The following is a 21,409-nucleotide window of genomic DNA, read 5'->3' on the forward strand; positions in this document are numbered from 1 at the left end:
TCTGTGCATGATATGCCATTTTAATGCTTCCATACTTCCAATCTTAAAACCAACAAGCTACAGCTGTGTCCTTCGAACAAAAGCTGTTCCCAAACGTCTAACTGACATTATGTTCCCCTTCAATGAGACACTAACATTCACACAAGCACACACTAACACTACACAAACACACCGTAGCTGCCGCATTGATTTCTTTCTCATGTGCATCGAAATGGTTACCAAAGATATTTCTGAGGAAATTATCCTCATTTCTGAGAGGTAATCCTCTTGCATAAGGAGGAGCAAATGTGTGAAAAAATACAGGAGTTACCAAAACTGGAAAACTATTAAAAGAAAAAAAAGAAAAAAAGACCACCAAAACTATCACCATCAGATAAAGTGTCCTGAAAGCTTCCATCTTTGAAAGAGAGGAGAAAATCAAGCTCCTCTCTTTTTCATGTTTGAAAAAATCCACAGGTGTTTCTGTCTAATCACTGTGAGAAGACAACTCAACACTATGCGTCTGAAAGAATGTGTGAAGAAGCAGTTACGGAGAAACGGACAAAAATAGAAAATTTGCGCTAGAACATGAAAATGGACATCTAAGATATTGAGTAAGGATTTATTCATTCATGAGTCTAAATTTGTAACTGGGATTAATTGGATGTGAGAAAACACAACAACTTCTAAGACTGAACTTTAGAGGTGTGAAAGATTTTCCCTGTAGATTTCGTAAAAAAAATAAAAATAAAGAATTTGGAAATTGATTAAACGAACAGTTGTGCATTTTTGCACAGTACGGTATGTGTGTCCATGTTGTACATACAAACTTACACACGTGTACATATATTATTGCTGTCATTAATGAACCATACAACCCTGTAACCTAACCTTTACATTATGTGAAAAATTCATGACAACTGGATGCACAGAAATGACTAAATATTTTAATCAAATAAAAATTTTTTTTTTTACTTTATTATTATTATTTTAAATTACATTAAAAAAGTAAATGTTAAAGTTTTTAAAGTTACATGAATATTAAAAAGTTCCTTCTTTCTCCTATAAAACTACTGTTCCAAATGAAGAAACAAAAAGTTTAAAATGTATAGAGGGAGAAGCCAGACGAGACAGCAAGGCGGAGAGAGTGAGAAAAGAGGTACTCAGGGAGGTACCTATCATAAGGTAAACTACTTCAAAGGCGATTAGCACGTTCTCTGTGTTTGGGCAGTGTGCCACTACCGTACTCATGTGGCACACGCATGGACGCCCCTTCAATGGCAAAGGCTTAGGCCGAGGGCAGAGGTAGAGTTAAAAGTGCGATTAGCAGAAGACGGCTCCGCCCCCTGGCGTCCCTGTCTGAGGGATGGAGACAGGCCAGGTAACCCGACCTCAGAGCCATAGAACAGCCTGTTTACCCTCAGGAACCAAGCCCAGAAACAATGACTGACTGACAGCGGTATGAACTGACACAAAGAGAACTCTGCTGAGGGGTAAACTAGAGGGGAGAGAGGGGGAGAGAGAGAGAGAGAGAGGGAGACAGAGACAGAGAGACAGAGAGAGAGAGAGAGAGAGAGAGAGAGAGAGACAGACAGAGTGAGAGAGAGTGAGAAACAGAGAGAGAGAGAGAGAGAGAGAGAGAGAGAGAGAGAGAGAGAGAGAGAGAGAGAGAGAGAGAGAGACATGCTGTTACACGACAAAAGTTGGCTAATTTTAACATGCTGACAGGTCTAGCTCCCAGCATATGAGAGCATCAAAAGTAAAGCTATGGGAAATATATGTATTACACATTCAATGTCTGAACACTGACCATTTGCAAGTACATGTCAATCATCAGATTTCACATGCATAGTTGTTATTGTTAATTATCACATAGCTAAACTTACTCATGGGTTAGATTCAGATGCTCCAAGTTCAAGAGAGGAAAAAAAAAGAGCTGCAGTAATAAAGAAAAAAGAAATGAAGAAATAAGATGTGGTTTACTTACACATTCTCCACACGAACTCTCTGGTAGTCAGACAGAATGGCCCCAACTGATACAGCTTCAACACCTTCCTTCTCCTGCCCAACAGAAATTCACACAGAAAGCCTTAGAAAATGTGCTAAATGTGCTTCAGTTTGCAGTTTCTATAAATCCATGTCAATATGGGCTGGGTGTTATATAAGATATGATTATGTCATTATAGGTTTTCATCAGGTTTTCCACAAACTGATCAACTGTAACTGTCATCATAAACAGATTAAAAAGGAGTAGCCAAGTGGCATATCTGTGTAAAGTCTGCACTGTTGCCAGGTAATTGTGAGTTTGACTCTGACAGTGTTGCGAAAGCAAAATGCTTTTGGACGTAAAACACTGAAAAGCATTGTACTTGCAGTTTTTGATATCATTTTAAATGTGGCACTACTGGTACAATGTGTCTGCTCCGACTTAACAAACCTCAGAAAAATACAATATCGTGATTAATCTTGGACAATGATGTGGATGTAGAAAAATACTTACCTACAGAATTATCGCAATAATCAATATAACTGTGATCCAATTCTATATATATGCATTACACTATAGCTTGCATTTTCCCTAAGGATAAATAATTACAATATAATTACCATCTGGGCTAGCTCCTAATATTACTTACTAATTTACAAAGAAAACCATATTCTGCAGCAAGAAACACCATTAACATCCAAGGGTTCCCCACATTTGTTTAGTTGGAAACCAATATATTAGCGAACTGGTGCACTGGCACCTTTCTTCTAGACAAGCTTGCCCATTTTACTCTCTAGCAAAGAGCAGATTTCATGTACCAGAGTTTATTTATTTTATTTGCCAGACTAAAAATCTATGTTATAATCTTTCCAAGAAGTGTACATTGTATGCATGTATGTAGTTAATTAGTTGATAACATTCTGTTTGTATGTAAAGGCTAGCGTTAAGTAGAATCTCTTCTATTGTATTTATTTATCTAAACATAGATATCAATTACTGTAAAAACGGAGTGGTTAAATAAAAGTAAAACAACAAAAAATCATGGCGAATGAAAAATAATCTATACCAGTATGCTGGTATTGTTGTCACTCAACGATACTGATTTTAGATCTAGAAATATTGACAGATAATAAAAGTTACTTTAGTTACCTGCAATGTGTCATTTGCTGCTAGCTTAATTTATTTGAAAGAACATTTCAAAATACACAAAAACTAAATAAATAGTAAGTTTCCTTTCTGGAAATCTGGATTCTGTCTAGTTAGTGTTTACAATACAGTGCAAGATTCCCTTTGGTGTAATTTTCAGAGAAGCAGAATGAGAATAAAACAGTCAAAATAAAACAGGCTATGTCAAGTTCATAAGATTTTCTTTTAGCAAAGAGTACCAGAACTAAAGTAGCACTGATTCATTTGCTTTGCTAATGTAAACTTAAGTGTCACCAAATTCTGTGATACTGGGATATGTTCACAAAACATGATACTGAATTTTACTAAACCAGCCAGCACTAATTATCACTGCAGTACTCATGAAGTTTTGTGCTTCTCAATCACAAAAACAAACAGGAAATATTACATTTAAAGGAGACAGTAGCAGCAATATCATTATTCACTATCATCATGCACTCACATACAAACAGTCATGCATAGTTTAAAACAGAGAGAGCAGAGCTCAGTAGCAGGTCTCTTCCTCAGAAAGGCAGAGGGGATGTTTACACATGGAAGGCTAGTGGGGTTTTCCTGACTCTCTGCACATCCCTTGCAGGGTGGGGAGACTGGGGCTGCGTCCTGTCCTCACAAAGCCATGGCCTGACGTCTGCTCAGCCCACCATTTTCTTATCAACAGCCTCCAGTGAACCTGTCACTGACCCTCGGAGCATTGGCCTCCTTAACTGTCCCACCAAACAAAAGCACAAAGGCTCCAATCACTGGCCATCTTACGTAAATGACCATCTCTATCGCACTGAATGCCAAAAGTCAACGTAGGGACAGTTTGACTTACTGCATCATCTTGGATCTTGCACTGGTATGAATGCCTAAACTGTACGCATGTGTATATGCAAGCATATGTGTGGACGATAGGAGTTAGAATTTATAATAATGTATAATTTAAATAAAAAAAACTAATAATAGACAAAGGTATATTAAAATATATTCCTTTATATATTTATAACAAATATTTAAACTATGTGTTACGTTTTTTTGTTAAGTTTTCATCATTTACACTCCTCAAGTTCACATCTACTTTGTTTTAGAAAGCAGGGCTGTTTGTGATTAAACTTTCTGGGCTTATTATGGTTTCCTATCCAGCGGCACAGGAATCACGAGAGAGACTATTTAAATTGACTCCTAATGTCTCCCTTCAATGAAATAACCAATATCAAGAATTTGAATTAATGTCTCTATTACAGTAAAATACATTATTTATATCCCAAATGCATGTCATGTCGCCAATGCACATGGCATTGATTAATCTGACAATGGGCACTGTATTCCCATGTCAAGCAGTGGGCAGAGAAAAAGAAGATATTTTGATATTTCTTGGAGAGAATAATTCAGTCACTGCAGTTTGTTGGTGAGTCTAGTCTTAGAAAAACAGACATTTGTGTTTTGCTTTTTGAAGCATAGCTTCACTTTAGTTATGTTTTTACTGAGGTAGCCCGCCAACAGCTACACTTTTATACTGGCTTGTCATCACAGTATTTTCCATTTGACTTTCACTGATTAGTGTCTAGACATCTGCTAGTAAGCAAAGCTAGCAAAATTACATTTTCGAAGGATCAATGAGTTTTCGTAAGATAACCCTGCTGAGAAAAAAGAAACACAGAACATAAAGCGGATTTTCTATGTTGTATGTACAGCATGCTTTGTATATAGAGGTACATGGACAATCATGTTTTGCTGATTTTCTAATCACACACCATTTATACAGCGAATAAACCTCTGCACTTTTTACTGCATGATTACTGTTTATTTGCTGAATTTAACATATCAGCAAATAGAAATCGTGCACTAAAATTGCAGAAAAATATTATATTTAAGTGTGTTCTCTGTAGAGAATGTGTACAAATTTTTATTTAGAAAATCAACAAACCATGTTATTGATCATGAATGCAAATATACTTCATGTGTCAAAGGTGCTGTAAAGCTTATTTCTATTGTAATTAATACAGTTTGACGGAGGTTGTCTGAACGCAATCACATGAAATAAAATTCAGTCTACAAACAAGTCGACAAACCCGTTCATTCTTACAAAACAGTCTGAAACCATGTTCAGAAATATTTGAGCAGCATAATCATCACGCAGACAAACAGTATCCATATAATCTACCAGGTCAGTTGGAGCTCTATACGGTACAGCAAAACATTTGATTATTCCTTTTTATATTTAAAAGTTTTTGGCATCTTTTTCTCAAATTCTCAATACCACATGTCCATCTATCTGTTTCTCATTACTGATATTTACCTTTATTTTCTTCCTTTTTTTAATGAGAAAAAAAATGTTTGGAACGTGTTTTAAGTTTCTATTTACTTGAATGTTTCTTGTGGTAAAAGGAAGTGAACCAAAACAATAAAATGTTATATGGCACAGGTAAAAAGAAAACCTCAACAGTTGTCAATGTGGTGCAGTAATCAGATAAAATTGCACAATATATTTTGGAAAAGAAAAGCTAGGAAAATGTATATGATATATTTACAGATAAATCTGTAAATATATAAAATACTTACAGTTTTATCTTCAGATCCCAGTGTTGCAGTAATGAGAATACAAAGTATTACAAAGTCAAATAAATTTGCAGGTTTATTTTTAATTATTCAACCAGACATCATTGTTTGTATATCCAAAAATAGAAAATATTAAGTTTTAGTTATTTTAATTTTTTCAATGCGAGACCCAGTATTTGTCATGTTAATTTGAATAAATGGAAGAAGCATCTCTCAATTCAATTGTTGATGTTTCTTATTTTCAGTTATGCTTTGGGGTGAATTGTCCCTTGATCCTATCCACGATAAGGTAAAACCCATATTATGGCACAGGGTCAAACCGAATTCACTTTTATACCGGTATACGTCTCACATCTTTATGTGTGTGTGCGCAATTAACATTAGCAAAATGATTAACTGTTTTATTGTAGCAGTACCATAAATACACAGACACCCACATGCTCCAGAGGGACAGTGATATTTGCATTGAGTGCTGAGATGAGTTCATTTTCATCTGCAAAAAGAGGACAGTTTACAGGAACACTGGCACAGAGGCAGACACACACACACACACACACACACACACACACACACACACCACCCCGCAGCTTCATTAGGACATTACATGTGCTGTAATTAGAATGGGAGGCCAGCCCTACACGCAGGGATGCACAAGTTGGCAGTAAATTACCTTGTAGCCATTATCAATTTCCCAGGCTACTGGTGCTTAAGATAACCCCCCTCTCCCTGTGGTCCTTCCTGCAATTTTTCTCTGCCTGATAAACATGCTGATTAAAAAGAGCAGCATGTAAACCTTTGATACTTTTTTAAATGAAATCCATGCCCTGCCTGGGGCTGACGCTGCTTTCCGCACAAACGTGTCAGCTAATCAGATAAAGAATATATATGCATGGGTGTGTGTCTGTGTGTATCAGGGACACGGAGACACCGCAGCCCCAGGCACGGCTGCAACAGGGGGAGAGGAGGCATCCACACAGGCTCAAAAATATCACACATAGAGTCTTATATCAATAGAAGAAAACTAAGCATGATTTACACAAGGTTCAGAAAATAAAAAATAGAGCTAATACTAATCTATAAAGCGTTAATGACCTATACAGCAGTGCATTCACACATGGTTGTGAGTGTAGCCAGCGGTCCAAAGTTGGCCTGTCAGGATGATTGATTTGGCCTACCACAAAGTTACCCAAACTCCATTCCCAATGAGAGTTACCAATGAGAGAGCAAACCTTTTTTACACATAACACATAAACTTGTTCAATTCTTATTTTCCTTTTAAATTAGCATTTTTTAAAGTATTTTAGAAACGAAATATGGTGTAACCAGAGCCGGTTGGCACTATATGTTTAATACGTACACTGCGTAGGGCCCTGCAATTTACACAAGAGCTCCACCTCCCCCTCATGTCAAAGCTTCTTATTGTTTACAACTACAATGAAAGGATAAAGCAGAACTATCCATTTGGTCATGAAAAAAGAAAAAAAACACAATGAGAGAGAACTGCAGGAACAGCAATCAGGTAAATTTGTGTTCTCTCTGAGTTTGATGTCAGCAAATAAAAGTAACTTTTAAAAAATAAAAGTTCATGCGCTAGCTGGGCAGTGCATCTCTTGGTCTGTCAGTGTCTTGCTTGCTTGTGTATGTGACTTTGTGCCTGACAAATGTTAGAGTGAAACAACTATTTATTATGCTTGATGAATGGCAACAGGCAACAGTGTTTACAAACTGCAGCTCAGAAAAGATAAAGGCATTAAACATAAACATGTTCATATGCACGTGCATGAAATGGAACTCATGCTTTGCAGCAGCAACCCCTGTGGAGACCGGTCCAGACAATATATGGACATGATGGCACACTCCTAATAGGTGCACATGATTTTAAAACAAAACAATGATTATCTAGTGAGGATTGTAGTGGGAGCACTGGGGTGTCAGGTGTGACTGTGTGGCAACTGCAAATAGTTTACATGACTCAGGGTCAGGTAACGCCCCTTTGTGGAATTCAGCACCGGCTCTAAGTGCAATGTTATAAAATACATTATATTTTATAATCTAAATGAAACTCTATTTGAAACATACTTACCTTCTTTATTTGTATATTGTTTTGCCTATTTGGCCCTCAGCCCACCAAAAGCTTTTGCAGTCTTATGAGTCTCAAAACTTTACTTTTAAGGTCTTCTACATTTTTTTGATCGGGCCATATTGCACTTTGAATTGAACACAATTCTGAAAGGAGCAGATAACCTGTATTTGGCCGGGCAGATCAAATCTACAAATGAATTGTTTGGAACACCTGACTACAATTACTTTCTTTTCAAGTCATTACTGAAAAGGTTTACTCACTCTTTCCCTCAATGACAAATTGTTTAATAGAGACAGGTCAATGTAAAATTTGTACATTCGTTAAGACTTTATTTATTATTATTATTGATAAAAATAAGATGACATTTTAGGAGCATGCAGAAATCCAGATAATTCCAAAGGGTTTCAAAAATTGTTCTCACAGCTGCATTTTGAATCCCTACAAATTAGTGGTGAATAAATCTAGAAGCCAGGAATGTATGACCTGAGCAGCAGTATGACACATCCTTTATGCTAAACAAATACTCATTATGTTAGCACACCGCTGAGTTAGGCAGCAGATTTGAGCACAATCCCCAACGACTCCACCACACAGTAAGGGACTACAGCAACGTCTGAGTCACACTGATACTTGCAAAAGGGAAAGTAGCAATTATTAGTTTTAACAAGACCTCAGGATGGACGCAAAGGGAACATTTTTCCCTAAAAACAACTCCATAAACCAATCCAACAGAAACATGGTCGCTCTTTTTCTGTAATGTTTGACATGAAGATGACATGAAGCCATACTGTATACTGGCACAGAGACAAAAGGGTCAGTCTGACCGAACAGCAGAATATTAGGATTTTTTCTTTGAGACAACAAGCGTTGAGCAACTTGAGGGCCAGCATCATCCAGTAACAAATGAACTGTGAGTTTTCTGTAGGGTCTCAGGCAAATTTTCCAAACAATTCTAGAAACCTAATATCTCTCTATAATAATAGCATTTCTCTGTCCATTACCAACATAGTGGAGCTGGGAGAAACGTTCTCACACCCATTTCTTTCCACCCTGCGTTTGGAGCCCTAGACCGTTTATAAACAAACCAGAATATGATGGGGCTCGAGCGGGAGGTTATTTTTGGAGGACGCTTTGTTTTCGTCCCGTTCAAGTCATCGCCGGGAGACTGAAAGGAATGAGGGAGGCTAGCCTTACTCACTTACCAGCACAAACTCAGCCTCTTAAATTTCACAAATTCTACACATATTTTCTCATCCTTGGTGGACGAAGGGGGAGGAATAATTTTGCTTGAGCATAAATCAGGCTATATTGATATTGCAGAAGTGTTCCATGTATTCATGGCTCTGTAAAAACATAAACTTTGATTTCACGCTGTTTGAAATCTCTATCCACCTATTTTACAGCTTCATTTTTTACAGTTTAAGTAATACCAGGAAAAAAAACAGCGGTGATGTCAAACATTTCACACTATTCATTTCAAAAACGGCACATAACCACAGTATCTCAGACGGTACTCAAAATCAGTTCTGGTCAATGAATCCTCTTCTTGGCATCTGTTTTCCACCATCTTTGTGTTGCCATAGCACACAACTACAGTATCGAGAGGCATGAAGCAGCACTCAAAGCAAGCGACCTCGTCCTTTAATCTCTCTCCTCTCTCGCTCATTTTTCAAGCTTTGGGCAGAAGAGGCAGAAATGAAGCACCGCAGCTGCGAGCAGCAGAGCTCTGAGGCCCGCAGCCCTGTCAATGAAGCTACTTAGCCCCTAACACTCATTAACATGACTTGCTAATTGTCAAATTCATTAAATGAGAGCCCCCAATGTCTTTCATAAAAATGAATGCACTGAGCTGGATGATAAAGATGTTAAGTGATTAAAGCTTGCACGTGTTCCAGAAACAGAAATAATTACCCAAAGCAATGAGGGAAAAGTGACAATTTAAACACAGGCCCACTTGTTGGTAAAGATGAATATCATATAGAAAATGACAGATTCCAAGAAACACCTTCAAACACATTCCTCCCAATTACGTCATTCAAGACTAAACTGAGTGTATCCACTGGTCCTTGGCTTTGATTCAGAGCAGATTCTAATGTGGACTCATGTCTGCAGTCAGGTTCGAGAGCCATGCAGTAAAGTGTTAATGCTGTTCTGCACATTGCCCCTTTCACAGAGCATGACTAGGCAGGAAGAAGCAGAAAATTAATTAAAGTGCTTTGAATGACAGTTTGCTCAAGGGCACGCAAGACCATCACACTCGGCGGCATGCCCTCACTGTCTCTCTCACACATACACACATCTTTACCCCACCCTCTCCTGGATCCATCAAAGAATGAGTGGACGAGACATGGTTTTAATGGGTCCCTCCAATATATCAGCTCTCCCTCTGTCTGTAATGGGATTGGTCCTACACGCAGGCCACTGGGTGAATGGAAGACTCTATTGTGACAACACATTTAGGGTCAAACAATTTGTGTTTAATAAAATTTCCAAACACCTTCAGGGCCTGACACAAACACACACACACACACATTTAGACACCTCCACTCTTACAAATGGACAGAGACTAAAGGTATGATGGCCATGCTGTTTTCCTCACCACCCTTACTTAAGAGCACAGAACCCTCCCCAAGGTGACACACTGCAGCACTTGGCAACAGAAGCTGGTTATTCTGGGTCACTATTCAAGGTTAGACACCAAGTATGATCCTTAACAAGTTCCTTCAGAAGAAAAGTAGGGCTGACCTTCTACTGGTCCACTTGTAGCAGCCACCATTAAACCCGTGAGTCACAGACAAGGTCAACAAACCAGGGCTTTCAGAATTTCAAGTATAATGTATTACATCAGACCTGTGCTCGATAGTGCTCAATGACAGTTTATTTTCCATATATATATGTATATATGGAAAGGCAAGGCATCTTCAGACACCACAATTTGTATGGTTCTTTTGTACTAAATTAGATACAGTTTCAGGGGCAAATTAAATACAACAATCAGCTACAACCATAAAGTTTAAGTAAATGTGCTACTCAATACTTGTTTGTCTGACAAAGTTTAAGCTTCAAATCACACACTATCACTGTTTGCACCCACGTCTGCTTCAGTGTTAGGAACAATCTCAAAACTGTCAGATGAAAATGTTTTGCAATTACCATGATTATTAGTAGTAGGAGTTTCTTTGTACGTACAGGTGCTAATGCTTCTAGACACTTCATCAGTGATGCTCTTGAAAGCATAAGCAGATGTATTTACTAAGATAATAATAATTAATATTTTTTTTAACCTGAAGAAGGGAGCAAATAAAGTGACAGTGTGTGAGTTGTAGCCTAATCTTTGTCAAATAAGAGGTAAAGCAAAGGTAGAAAAAATATTTGATACCTTGATTTTTGAGCGAGTAATTGGTAATGTTACTTGTCCTACTACTATTAAGACAACCTCTCCTCTCTCTTCCATGTGCTCACTGATGAAATGTGTGCAGCACAAGCATCATTGCATTACCTTTACAATACACAACCCACGAGTTGTCTTTGTATTATGGCAATGTGATAAATACCAGTAGCCGAGCTTACACTGACCATTGTCTTCTAGCCGTAACAGTTTACATTGTGGTGACACAAGCCACAAAACAATGATGACCGTTCCAAGAAATTCAACACACTAAGGCCTGCTGGGAGAAAAGGAGAACCTTTCAACACCTTACATAGCAGTTTTTTTTTTCTTTTTCTTTTTTGTATTCCAGAATGTAGGCATGTGGGCTGAGTGGTATGAAGTCTCCTAGCTTGCAGTGCACACATAAGGCTAGCTGTGATTCATTTACACTGACAGAGCTGTTTTCACAGATAGGCTCATGCATAAATATGCCATGCAGCACAGCTGGGAAATGTAGAAATTCATCAAGGTTAAAAAGTGGAGAGATTAACGTTTCACAAGTTTCCTCTTAAATATATATGGTTACGTAAACACAAGGCCAGACGTGAGCTGAGCCGAACCTGTGCTGAGCCAAAGCAAGCACAAAGCATGGGTTTCAGTGCACTCTAACAGCTGAAAAAAAGAGCTTTTCCATATCAACATGCATGGAAAACTGTGAGCTGAAATGGCATAGGGAATAGAGTTATATAGAACCAATCCATTCTCATAGCTTTGACAATTCAGAGCCAAGGTAGTTCTCCAGTCTCGCAGGATGAGGTTAAACTTCGGTCCTTCTGTCTCAAATGTTAATGGCTGTTAGACAGGCTGCATCTCAGAAGGAACAAAATAATCACCCCATGTCCTGACATGACTTAAGCCAAAGACATAAACAAGTAAAAACTGGCACCTAGCCTTCTCTCACTTCAGAGCCCGCCTGACACATTCGTGCTACCACTAGTAAGTGTAGGAAAATGAATTTATGCCCCATGTTTCTCAAGGCTTACCACAACAATACTACTTGCATTTTGTGCGAGCAAATGCTTTCCTGCTTAAGACTCATCACAGTGGAAGTTATTATACCAACAAAAAAAAGAGACCCACATAAAGCAGAGATCCATCTTTAGAATCACTGTCAACAACTTTGTATGCTTCTCCTCTCAGGCAGACAGAAAAAAGCAAGGCTGTAGGTTTGACACACTGTCCAGACTCCAGACTCTGTTTTTGTAAGGCTGCTTATGGCTTCAGCGGCAGGAGGTGCAGGAGGGCCTGCCACAAATATTTCTCCCAGGGAATGTTCTCCAAAACAAAACATTAAAAGCCATCAGAGTTTTTTTCCTTTGGCGGTGGGAACTGATTGAGAGCTATCCTTCAGCCTTGTCTTCATCTGAGGAGAGGAGAAGGGCAGACGCGATCGAGCCACTCTGACGACAAGCACCCATAAAAGAATTGAATGGCTCCTGCTCGGTGGGGAGCACAGCTCAGGGATCTCCAGCACGAAGAGCAGCACAGCCACTTTATTTCTGCCTTAGTAAAACTGTGCTATTGTTGGATGGGCTCCAGTTCAAAGCCCTTCATTGGCAGCCCGCATTCCCTTGGTCCGCACCGACCGCCGTTAGTCTGAGCATGATTGCGCGGAGACTTATTTATCTATGCATGATAATTACATATGGAGGTAGAATTCTAGATGTCAATGAGGTCTCCAAGGGCGACTTCTATTAACTCGAATTCCAACTAAAACTCCGACAGCCGCGTTTTCTAACATCTCTCAGGTTCCTTATCCTGACTTACACATTTTTCCTCTTATCGATTGTTGGATATTTTACACACAGACTGTATCAGACTGAGGCCTGCAGTCGGTCAATCACAATCTCTGAGTGCCCTTCAATGAAAGGCAAAAAAAATGGTGTCTGAACCTGGTTTACAGAGATTTGATGCAAATCACTCCAAGCTATGTCTACAAGTCATCTTAATGGCCAGACTCCATGGATAAAAAAAGGGCAAAAAAAATAGCAACAATGTTCAACAGGCGTTAGTTGCTCATGCCCTTGGCAAACCAAGATAAGGCCTATCTTTCTCCATCATCACTAAACAAGATTGAGCAAAGTACATTAGGCAGAAAAATACAAACAAATTACAAAGGCTTTAGGCAAAGCTCTTTATCTACTGTTTGGGGGAGTTTTAACATGACTGGGGAAATGGCTCTGTGTGCCTAATAGATCCTGTCCCACCACTTTCACACAGCCATGAAACAATGTGAACAGCCTTTATCTGAGCTGCTCCAACTATCTTTGCTTGGGTGGAAAACAGGCATAAACCTCACCCATTCATAACAGCAAAGACAAAGGTATGTCTACATAAACATGTAACATTTAGATAAAAAAGCAAACAAGAACACACAAAGGAGTTGATGGGTATAAAAGCATGTAACAGTGTTTGGTAAATGAGAGCTTGCTGGCTTTACTGCACTTCAGAAACTGTGCGATGGAGTTTCTCTCTAGCAACAGCTCTATGAAGCTTCTTTAGTGGTAACAGAAATGAAGCATTTTCTCTGGTAAATGGACAAAAAAAGCACATGCAACTGTCTGCACTTTTCTGCACCTATAGCACGTGAAGTTCTCTCATTTTGTCTTTTTTTCTTTTTTTATTGATCCAGAACATCCTGGGAGGGACCTGAGAGGTCATCATTTATGTATTAAGCAGGTTTAAAGGTATCCATTTCTTTTTAAGTTCTGTTTCTTTTTAGCAGTAATGTGGCAGTAATCAGAGAGGGGTTTGATTTTTTTTTTTTTCCTGTGCAGCGCTCCTGACACCTCGGTGCTGGAGAGTGATCGATCAGCGTGGCTGGGCAGCTCCCGGGTCTATGGCCCCACTCACGCCGCCTCACACTCCTCACAGCGGGAGAGCTCCACCAGGGCACCCGCAGCGCCGCCGCCCCGCTCTTCTGAAGGCTCCGGATAAAAGTTAGCCCCTTGCGCCGAGGCCTGGAGACGAACAGAGGAGGAAAAAGAGAAAACAAACGTGTGTTTGGACTGGCCTGATGGACCCTGCTCTCAGGAGGCCCGTGGGCTCGTCTGATGATGTCGATAATGGAGCCCGCTCTGGCCCAGGAGTGCACTTAAACACCAGGATTAGCTCAGCCCAAACTCCTGTGTTTTTAATACACGCCAGCGGAAGGAAGTGTTCATCTACAAAGGCGACGGAGTACTGCTCTTCTGTGGATTTCCATGACATGTCAGATAGGGGAAGAAAAGAGAAAAAAAGACACAGGTATACCATACCCCTGGAAATCACTTACCAAAATAACGATTCCCTTTCATTGGGTTCTAAAAAATGTCAGGTAAAAATAATATGAGGGGAAAGGGCTCTGAATTTATAAGAATACTTTGGGTCTATTAGTCAGGTGACAAAATATTTTGTTGTTTTCACAAAATTTAAAAATGATTCCAGTATAAAAAAAAAAAAATTAAAAAAACTGCAGAGCATAAAAGCAGACAGCCATATATTAGCTCCATCAGGCTAACCGTACACCATATCTGTCCTCAGAGAGAGTTCACATGCTCATTACACTAGAAATATGAACTATATTTAAAAACCAGGTTCTATTTTTCCTTTTATTTTTTCAATTACTGAACTTGCAATAACAAATTATTGGCACTGACATGTGGAGTTTAACCTTTTTTTCCTCACTAAACCAACACAGTCTATGGTATTGAGATTACATTGGCTAAACCAAAATAGTCCCTTTTGTAAAGCATTCATCTGAATAGTACTATTTCTCTTCATAGCAAAACCACAATGGTTGACAAAGGATTATCAGAACACATGCACATCTTCAGTTTTAATACTATAGTTGTTCCCAACACAGCTAAGGGATATTTTAATGCTATTTAAGTGCTCTGATGCACACAAGATGCTCCTGCACTAATAAAGGCTACACAAAGGCATGGGTTCTTTAAACAATATTTGGTGATACATTTATTGTACTCAGGAAGGGCAGACATTGAGGTGCATTTTATTAATTTCACTGCATTTGTAATGCTATAGAAATGAATGTTATATCTCTCTGTAATGCTATGCAGGTAAATGTTGTCCTAATTAGTGCTCGGATTTGGCAGACAAGGACATGAAATATACCAGATACTGGCACTGACCCCTGATTCCCACATCAGTGCACTACTTACTATACTTCGTACTTTATTCCCTTTTGTGATGCTACAAGCAATATGCAATTCTGTGCTAATTTTAGGCTACATTTGTCAAAGAATCGGATTTTCCTTCTGATATCAGGCCGATACCGATACGAAGTATAGGATTGGTGCCATCTCTACTAACTTCATATGACAGAGCGCCTGTGACCTGACCTTTAAGGTACAGACATACAGACAGGCACGCATATATACACATACACACGCACACACACACACGCACACACAAAAAAAATCCTCTCATATGCTGGTTATAAAGAAAAGATGAGGAGCAGGGAAGATTTGAGATGACTAATAGTAACCTTTTGAGGATCCTGCAGGGGGACTGGCGCTGCAGCCAGAGGTGACTGACACAGCTGATTTTAATCATTGGCAGCATACGGCTGCAACCGAAGAAGATGAGAGGCCAACAGTTCAGTGAGTATGAAAAACAAAATCAACTTCATTTGATACGACATTAATGATATCACTCCATTTCCTCAAAACCACTGGTAAACATGATGGAATTAAAAAACTGAAAGAGGTACTACACAGCTCGCAACGTGCCAAATATGCCCTTTTCGTCCCTTTCTCTTATTTCCCATTCTGGAAAATGCTTAATCCTTTTACATCGTGAGGCAAAGCCGACATTCAATCTGGCCACTGATTTATGAGACATGTGCTTGAAGAAAAGAGCACATCAATCACTGGCATATCCCTGCAATCAGCACACACGTAAAGAAATGAAAGATCCCTCCGCCACTGACAAAACTGTTATTTCTCCTTCTGAAAGCCAGGTTCAAAGACCAGCCTCATCACTGCATGGCCAGGCTGTGCCATGCCTTCTGCCTCTCAGATTACACACATCAAAGGCTGAGAGTCAAAGACAGTGACCAGGAGGAGGGAGGACCAATGCAAGGCCACATTGTCACTGCACGATTAGCACCACTGCTGAAAAAGGATGTATAATTGGACCTTTTTTTTCCCCACTGACAATGCTGCCAAAGAAAATGATACCTTCTTTTGATTTCTGAAAAGCTCGACAGATTCTTCAGGAGAACGAAAAGCAGAGTGAATAAAACTGAGCTGTAAGTAAAAGAGAGCAATAGGTGGCACTGTTGCATCACAGTACACGCAAGTGCTCCCCACATACTTCACAGATTACAAAGAGCAGAGGGGCGTTTCAGCACGGCACCTAAAAATATTCTTTCATCTATGTTCAAGTGTCATTTCCCAAAAAGATTTTAATAACATCTAATTAATTCAAACTGCTAGGATGAATCTTTCAAAATATCACACTTCTCAAACAGAACACATTTTTGATGCTAAAACTGCTCTTTTCCTGTGAGGGTGATTCAACAGCTAATTATCGTTTTTTTTTTTCATTCCCTCCACCACAAATCAAACTCAAACGAACACTGAGCGGAATACATCAGAAGTCTGTATGAAACACACACTCTACAGAGGAAAACAGAGAGCCGGTAATGTACTCATTCTGTTGGCCAAGCATATAAAAAAACTAAATCAAACATATAAAATGGCTAATTTGTGTGCTAAATAAGAACATCTAAAAGGGAGTGAGGTGAAATAACAGTTCATTTTAACTTCACTCCTGAAGTTTACTTAAATGCCACACATAAAACAAGTTGCTACACATAAAACACGAGGAACTGTCGAAGAAAAAATATAAGCCAATCTCAATCCTCAGTAACAAAATAATAATAAAAAAATAAAAAATAAAAGCAAAAATGAATAATTACATCCTATATTTTATATTTGAGGGAAGGTACATTGCATCTCTGAACTTATGTAATTACAACAATAACAGTTTCAACTGTTAAATTTGCTTTTGTGAGTTCCAAATACTTGTTTTTAATCCCTCTAACTGGTTTTCTTTACGTAAGTGTGCCTGGATAGAATGGCTGAATGCAGGCAGTCAAACAGAGCTATCTGTTGCTCCTCTGAATGCAGAGAGGAAGTTAGTGTTTATCGTGAACCAGCGCGAGTGCACAGATCATTCTAAGTGTGGTAAACAATACGAGGACAGCGTATCTGATGGCCCCCAGTGGCCGCAACAGAGCACCCCTTGGGACGCCCTGTAGTGAGCATGGTTAGGAGGAGGGAGGCACATTACTGCTCGCCTGGAAAAGTAAAATTAGGAGAAGTCAGTCTTTATAGTTCTTAAATGGTTCTTGGGTTGGAGGTACAATTCTAGAATAGACTTTTAATTGGTATAGAACCTTTACATTATTTGGTGGTTCATAAAACTTAAAAAAAAAGAAAAAATCTTTACAATAATTTACAAACGCAGTTCTTTAATGAACCATCATTGGAAAGGCTGCTTAAAGAACTAAGTGGTTCCTCTGTGGCATTACTCCAAGGAACCCTAGCCAACACCTTTATTTGTTAAGAGTGTGGGCCAGTGCTGATCTGGGAGAGGATGAGCTTTTTGGAGATTGTTAAAGTTAAAAAGGCAGAGAGAGGGAAAGAGTGAACAGGAGGATGTGAAAGAAAGAGAGGCCCTGAGGCAGGTTCACGGGCCCTCCCCATCAGCCTCAGCCTGTCTCATTCTGGCCATGTCCAGAGAGGACCCAGCGCTGAATGAACATGTTTGCACACAGACCTACAGGGAGAGCACTTTCCCCCTTCCTGTTTACAGCATGTCAGGCCAGCTATCCCCTCACCCACAAACCCTGCACTCCAAAATAACAAGCCCTAAAAATTTGATGCTACGCAGGTTGAAAATAAAGGGGAAGGATACTCCGTGGCATCAAATACAGGTGGGGGATGCTGTTCGCTCTGTCAGGGAGAGAGCACTTTCTCTTGAAGCAAGAGCTGGTTAGCACTCTCTTGGCAGCAGGAAGTACAGTGAGCGGTGTCAAGTGTGTTAAACATGGGCAAACTACGGAAAAGAGTCCTGACAGATACCACCTGAATCACAACACCATGATCAATTATTCTGCCCTACAATTAATATTTTCTAACCAAACTTGGAAAAACATATTGAATAATATATTTATGTCAGACTGCTTTATCACTCTACATCACAGAGACAAGACATATTCTCCTACCTCCTGACAGCATCCGGACCACTGCCTCCGAGCTAGAGACCAACTCTAAAACGACACACCACTTCTACAAGGCCTAACTCTTATTAAAGTGAAAATTAATCTTACATTTCATAAAAGAAATAATATGATTTTCCTTCTTTTTCTGTGGACATGCTGGTAGACCATGTCATGAGGCAGAAAGAAGTGTGTCTCATGATCTGGAAGTCTTCAGTAACAGTCAACCAGTATAAACTGCCCAAGTCAAATGATACCATATTTTATTGCAGAGTAGAATCCTGTTGATCGTACGACACTACATTAATAGTGCTATGTTAAAAGTCTGGACTGTAGAATATATACATGTTTCTATACAGTACCATGCAAATGTCAGAGACCACCCTTTTATTAATTTATTAATTCATTTATTTAATTTTTAAAGTTGCTCATTTTTCAGGAAACAAATTAGCAGAAAACATAAATTTGACAAATAATTACAAAAGAGCTTCAACAACTAAATATAATATTAAATATTTGTGTCCACCCTTTACTTTTTACCTAGTACAGCTTCCACTCTTTTTGAGAGACTTGTTTTAAGCTTTTCAAAGATATCTGCAGGGATATTTTTGCACATTTCCAAAGTTCAGTCTTAGAAGTTGGTTGCATTTCTGATTCTCACAATCAAAATAATCCCAAACACATTCGATGATGTTGAGGTCTGGATTCTGAACTTGTCAGTCTATTGCTCTGAGAAATGTACCAGCTTAGTCATTTCTCAACAGCTAAAATGTGTTTAGACTCATAGTGTTGAGTTCTCTTCTTACAGTGGAATGATGGACAAAAACAGCTGTGGATTTTTTTCAGATCTAAATAAGAGTGAAGCTTGATTTTGTCTTATCTATATATATATATATTGTTTTGGAAACTACTGTTTTCTCATTTATTTTCCTTTAATCTTATCTGATCTCTGGACTGAATGAATAATTCGTACTCAATGCCCGTTTTGACTGGATATTAGATAAATGAAGGGTGGTCTCTGACTTTTGCAAAGTACTGTACAGTGAAATACACAACAGTGCCATGCCAACAGATGTCTACACACTCAAAAGTCTAAGAAAAATCTTACTCTTCCCTGATCTGGATAAACAGTACCTTAACAAGCTTAAGTAAATGGTACAGGTCTTCCACTTCATCCCCTTCTTTCTGGTTGTACTCTCTTCCAGTTTCCAGACTAGAGCCCTCTATGGTCCTCCTGTACAGTGGGAGATCCATGGCTTCCGCATACAGGTCAATGGCCTGATGACCCACTGTTTGGTACATGTAACTGTCAATTTCATCTGAGAAACACACAGAAAGGAAAAAATGGTTATTTCTATCGCATCTATTCTAGGACTGGAATAAAGCCATAACTGGGTGTGAATCTTAGGATTATGCACTTACCAGCTTTAGCTGGTCGAAGGTTGGCAAGTGCTACTATTTTGTGTCCTGCAGCAACACACTGCATCATGTTGTAACAGCTGTCTTTGCCACCACTGCAGCACAAGAGAAGGAAATGGGGAAGGCAGTCATTGTACTGGATGGTAAAATGCATGATGGAAATACAGTTGTTTTCTTTTTCATTTATTTTATAACTTTGTCTCAAGTCAGGAGCTGTATATGTGAGTCTAGTGCTCAGGACAGGGGGGAGATACATGTGAAGTCTGTTATTTTAACCCTCAGTAAATTATGCAGCAGTGCAGTAGCTACTACATGCCCCATTTACAAAAACTCTGCATTGTGAATAAACAGTTTAAATCTTTTAGCGCTGCTAAAGACCGACTGAAATGAACTGGCAAATGACAGAGAGATGAAGCTGAAGCTTTTATTCATTTTCCTTTCCAACTTAAATGGTGCAAGTTACACTCTGACGCCTGTGAATGTAACTTATCTGCTGCACAATTAAGGTAGAAGCGAAAAGTCGAAAAAACAAGCGGTCGAATATAAAGCAAAATCCAGCCTCACGACAGAGAGCAAGGCTTTAAACAGAAAAACTAGCACGTCGTTACCTTATCAATGCAACAACTTTCATTTTCTTTATTAAAAAGTCAGACAAAAATAGCAAAATAACATCTAAATCAGTCGCTGAAGGAAACGCAGCCGCCGGTCTCTCCACACTGTAAACACGAGCACAAACACGCGAGAGCTCTCTTCCGCGAGAGCTAAAGACCCCTGGCAGGGCTGACTGCAGAACTGCCTGTGCACAAAACGGTCGAACAAAAGTCTTTTGTTCGTTTGCTGTAAAAGTAGCAGGGCTGTTCACGAGCTACCAGAGACTTCTCTGATCTCTCCCAGTCACTGAAAACATTTTTGCAATTTGTTTTGTTAGTAAAAATATCTGTCTTCCTTTTAAGTGACCGCACTAAACACTGCAGATGAAAGTTTTAACAGACCAGCTGTTAATGAAGGGCAGTGTGCAATAATAATAATAATAATAATAATAATAATAATAATAATAACAACGAGAAGAAGAAGAAGAATTGATATATCAGTGATAGATTAAGAAAACTTTAAAATTATACCTAGGATTAGTAGTTTCATTTTTATATGCATTTATAACATTAAAGTTATGCCTACATGCAAAGGAAATAGATTTACACATTTAAAAAAAAATGTGCCAAGTGTGTAACAGATTTACATATATTTTCTTATTTTGTATTTATTTGAGGTTTAATGTAAATATTAGAAATTATACTATTACATAATTTAATTATGTGCATATCTCAGATATGTGTATATTTTGGCATATATATATATATATATATATATATATATATATATATATATAATTTTTTTTTAACGTAACACATTCAAACATGTTTAGCACATATGGTACTGTGCAAAAGTTTTAAAAAGCTATTTAAGCATTTAGCTGCTCAGACAAATGCTACTATTACAAGAAATACAAACACTACCAATACAATAAGTAGTGATTTTATGTCATGTCATGTCATTGTGTTT

At 38.7% G+C, this 21,409-nt stretch overlaps 1 protein-coding gene across 1 annotated transcript in view; it reads right to left on the minus strand.

Moving 5' to 3' along the window:
* dph6 (diphthamine biosynthesis 6) overlaps positions 1 to 20,594 on the minus strand; it is a 69,389-nt gene extending 48,795 nt beyond the window's left edge. The window contains exons 1-4 of the mRNA XM_036593300.1: positions 20,458 to 20,594; positions 19,853 to 19,944; positions 19,565 to 19,749; positions 1,967 to 2,040 (exon numbers count right to left, since the gene is read on the minus strand). Of these exons, the coding sequence (XP_036449193.1) occupies positions 1,967 to 2,040; positions 19,565 to 19,749; positions 19,853 to 19,944; positions 20,458 to 20,480 (374 nt within the window). The 5' untranslated portion in view covers positions 20,481 to 20,594. The remainder of the gene's footprint in view (positions 1 to 1,966; positions 2,041 to 19,564; positions 19,750 to 19,852; positions 19,945 to 20,457) is intronic.
* Between the last annotated feature and the right edge of the window lie 815 nt (positions 20,595 to 21,409).

Source organism: Colossoma macropomum, unplaced genomic scaffold, assembly GCF_904425465.1.
Source record: "Colossoma macropomum unplaced genomic scaffold, Colossoma_macropomum, whole genome shotgun sequence".
NCBI lineage: Eukaryota > Metazoa > Chordata > Actinopteri > Characiformes > Serrasalmidae > Colossoma > Colossoma macropomum.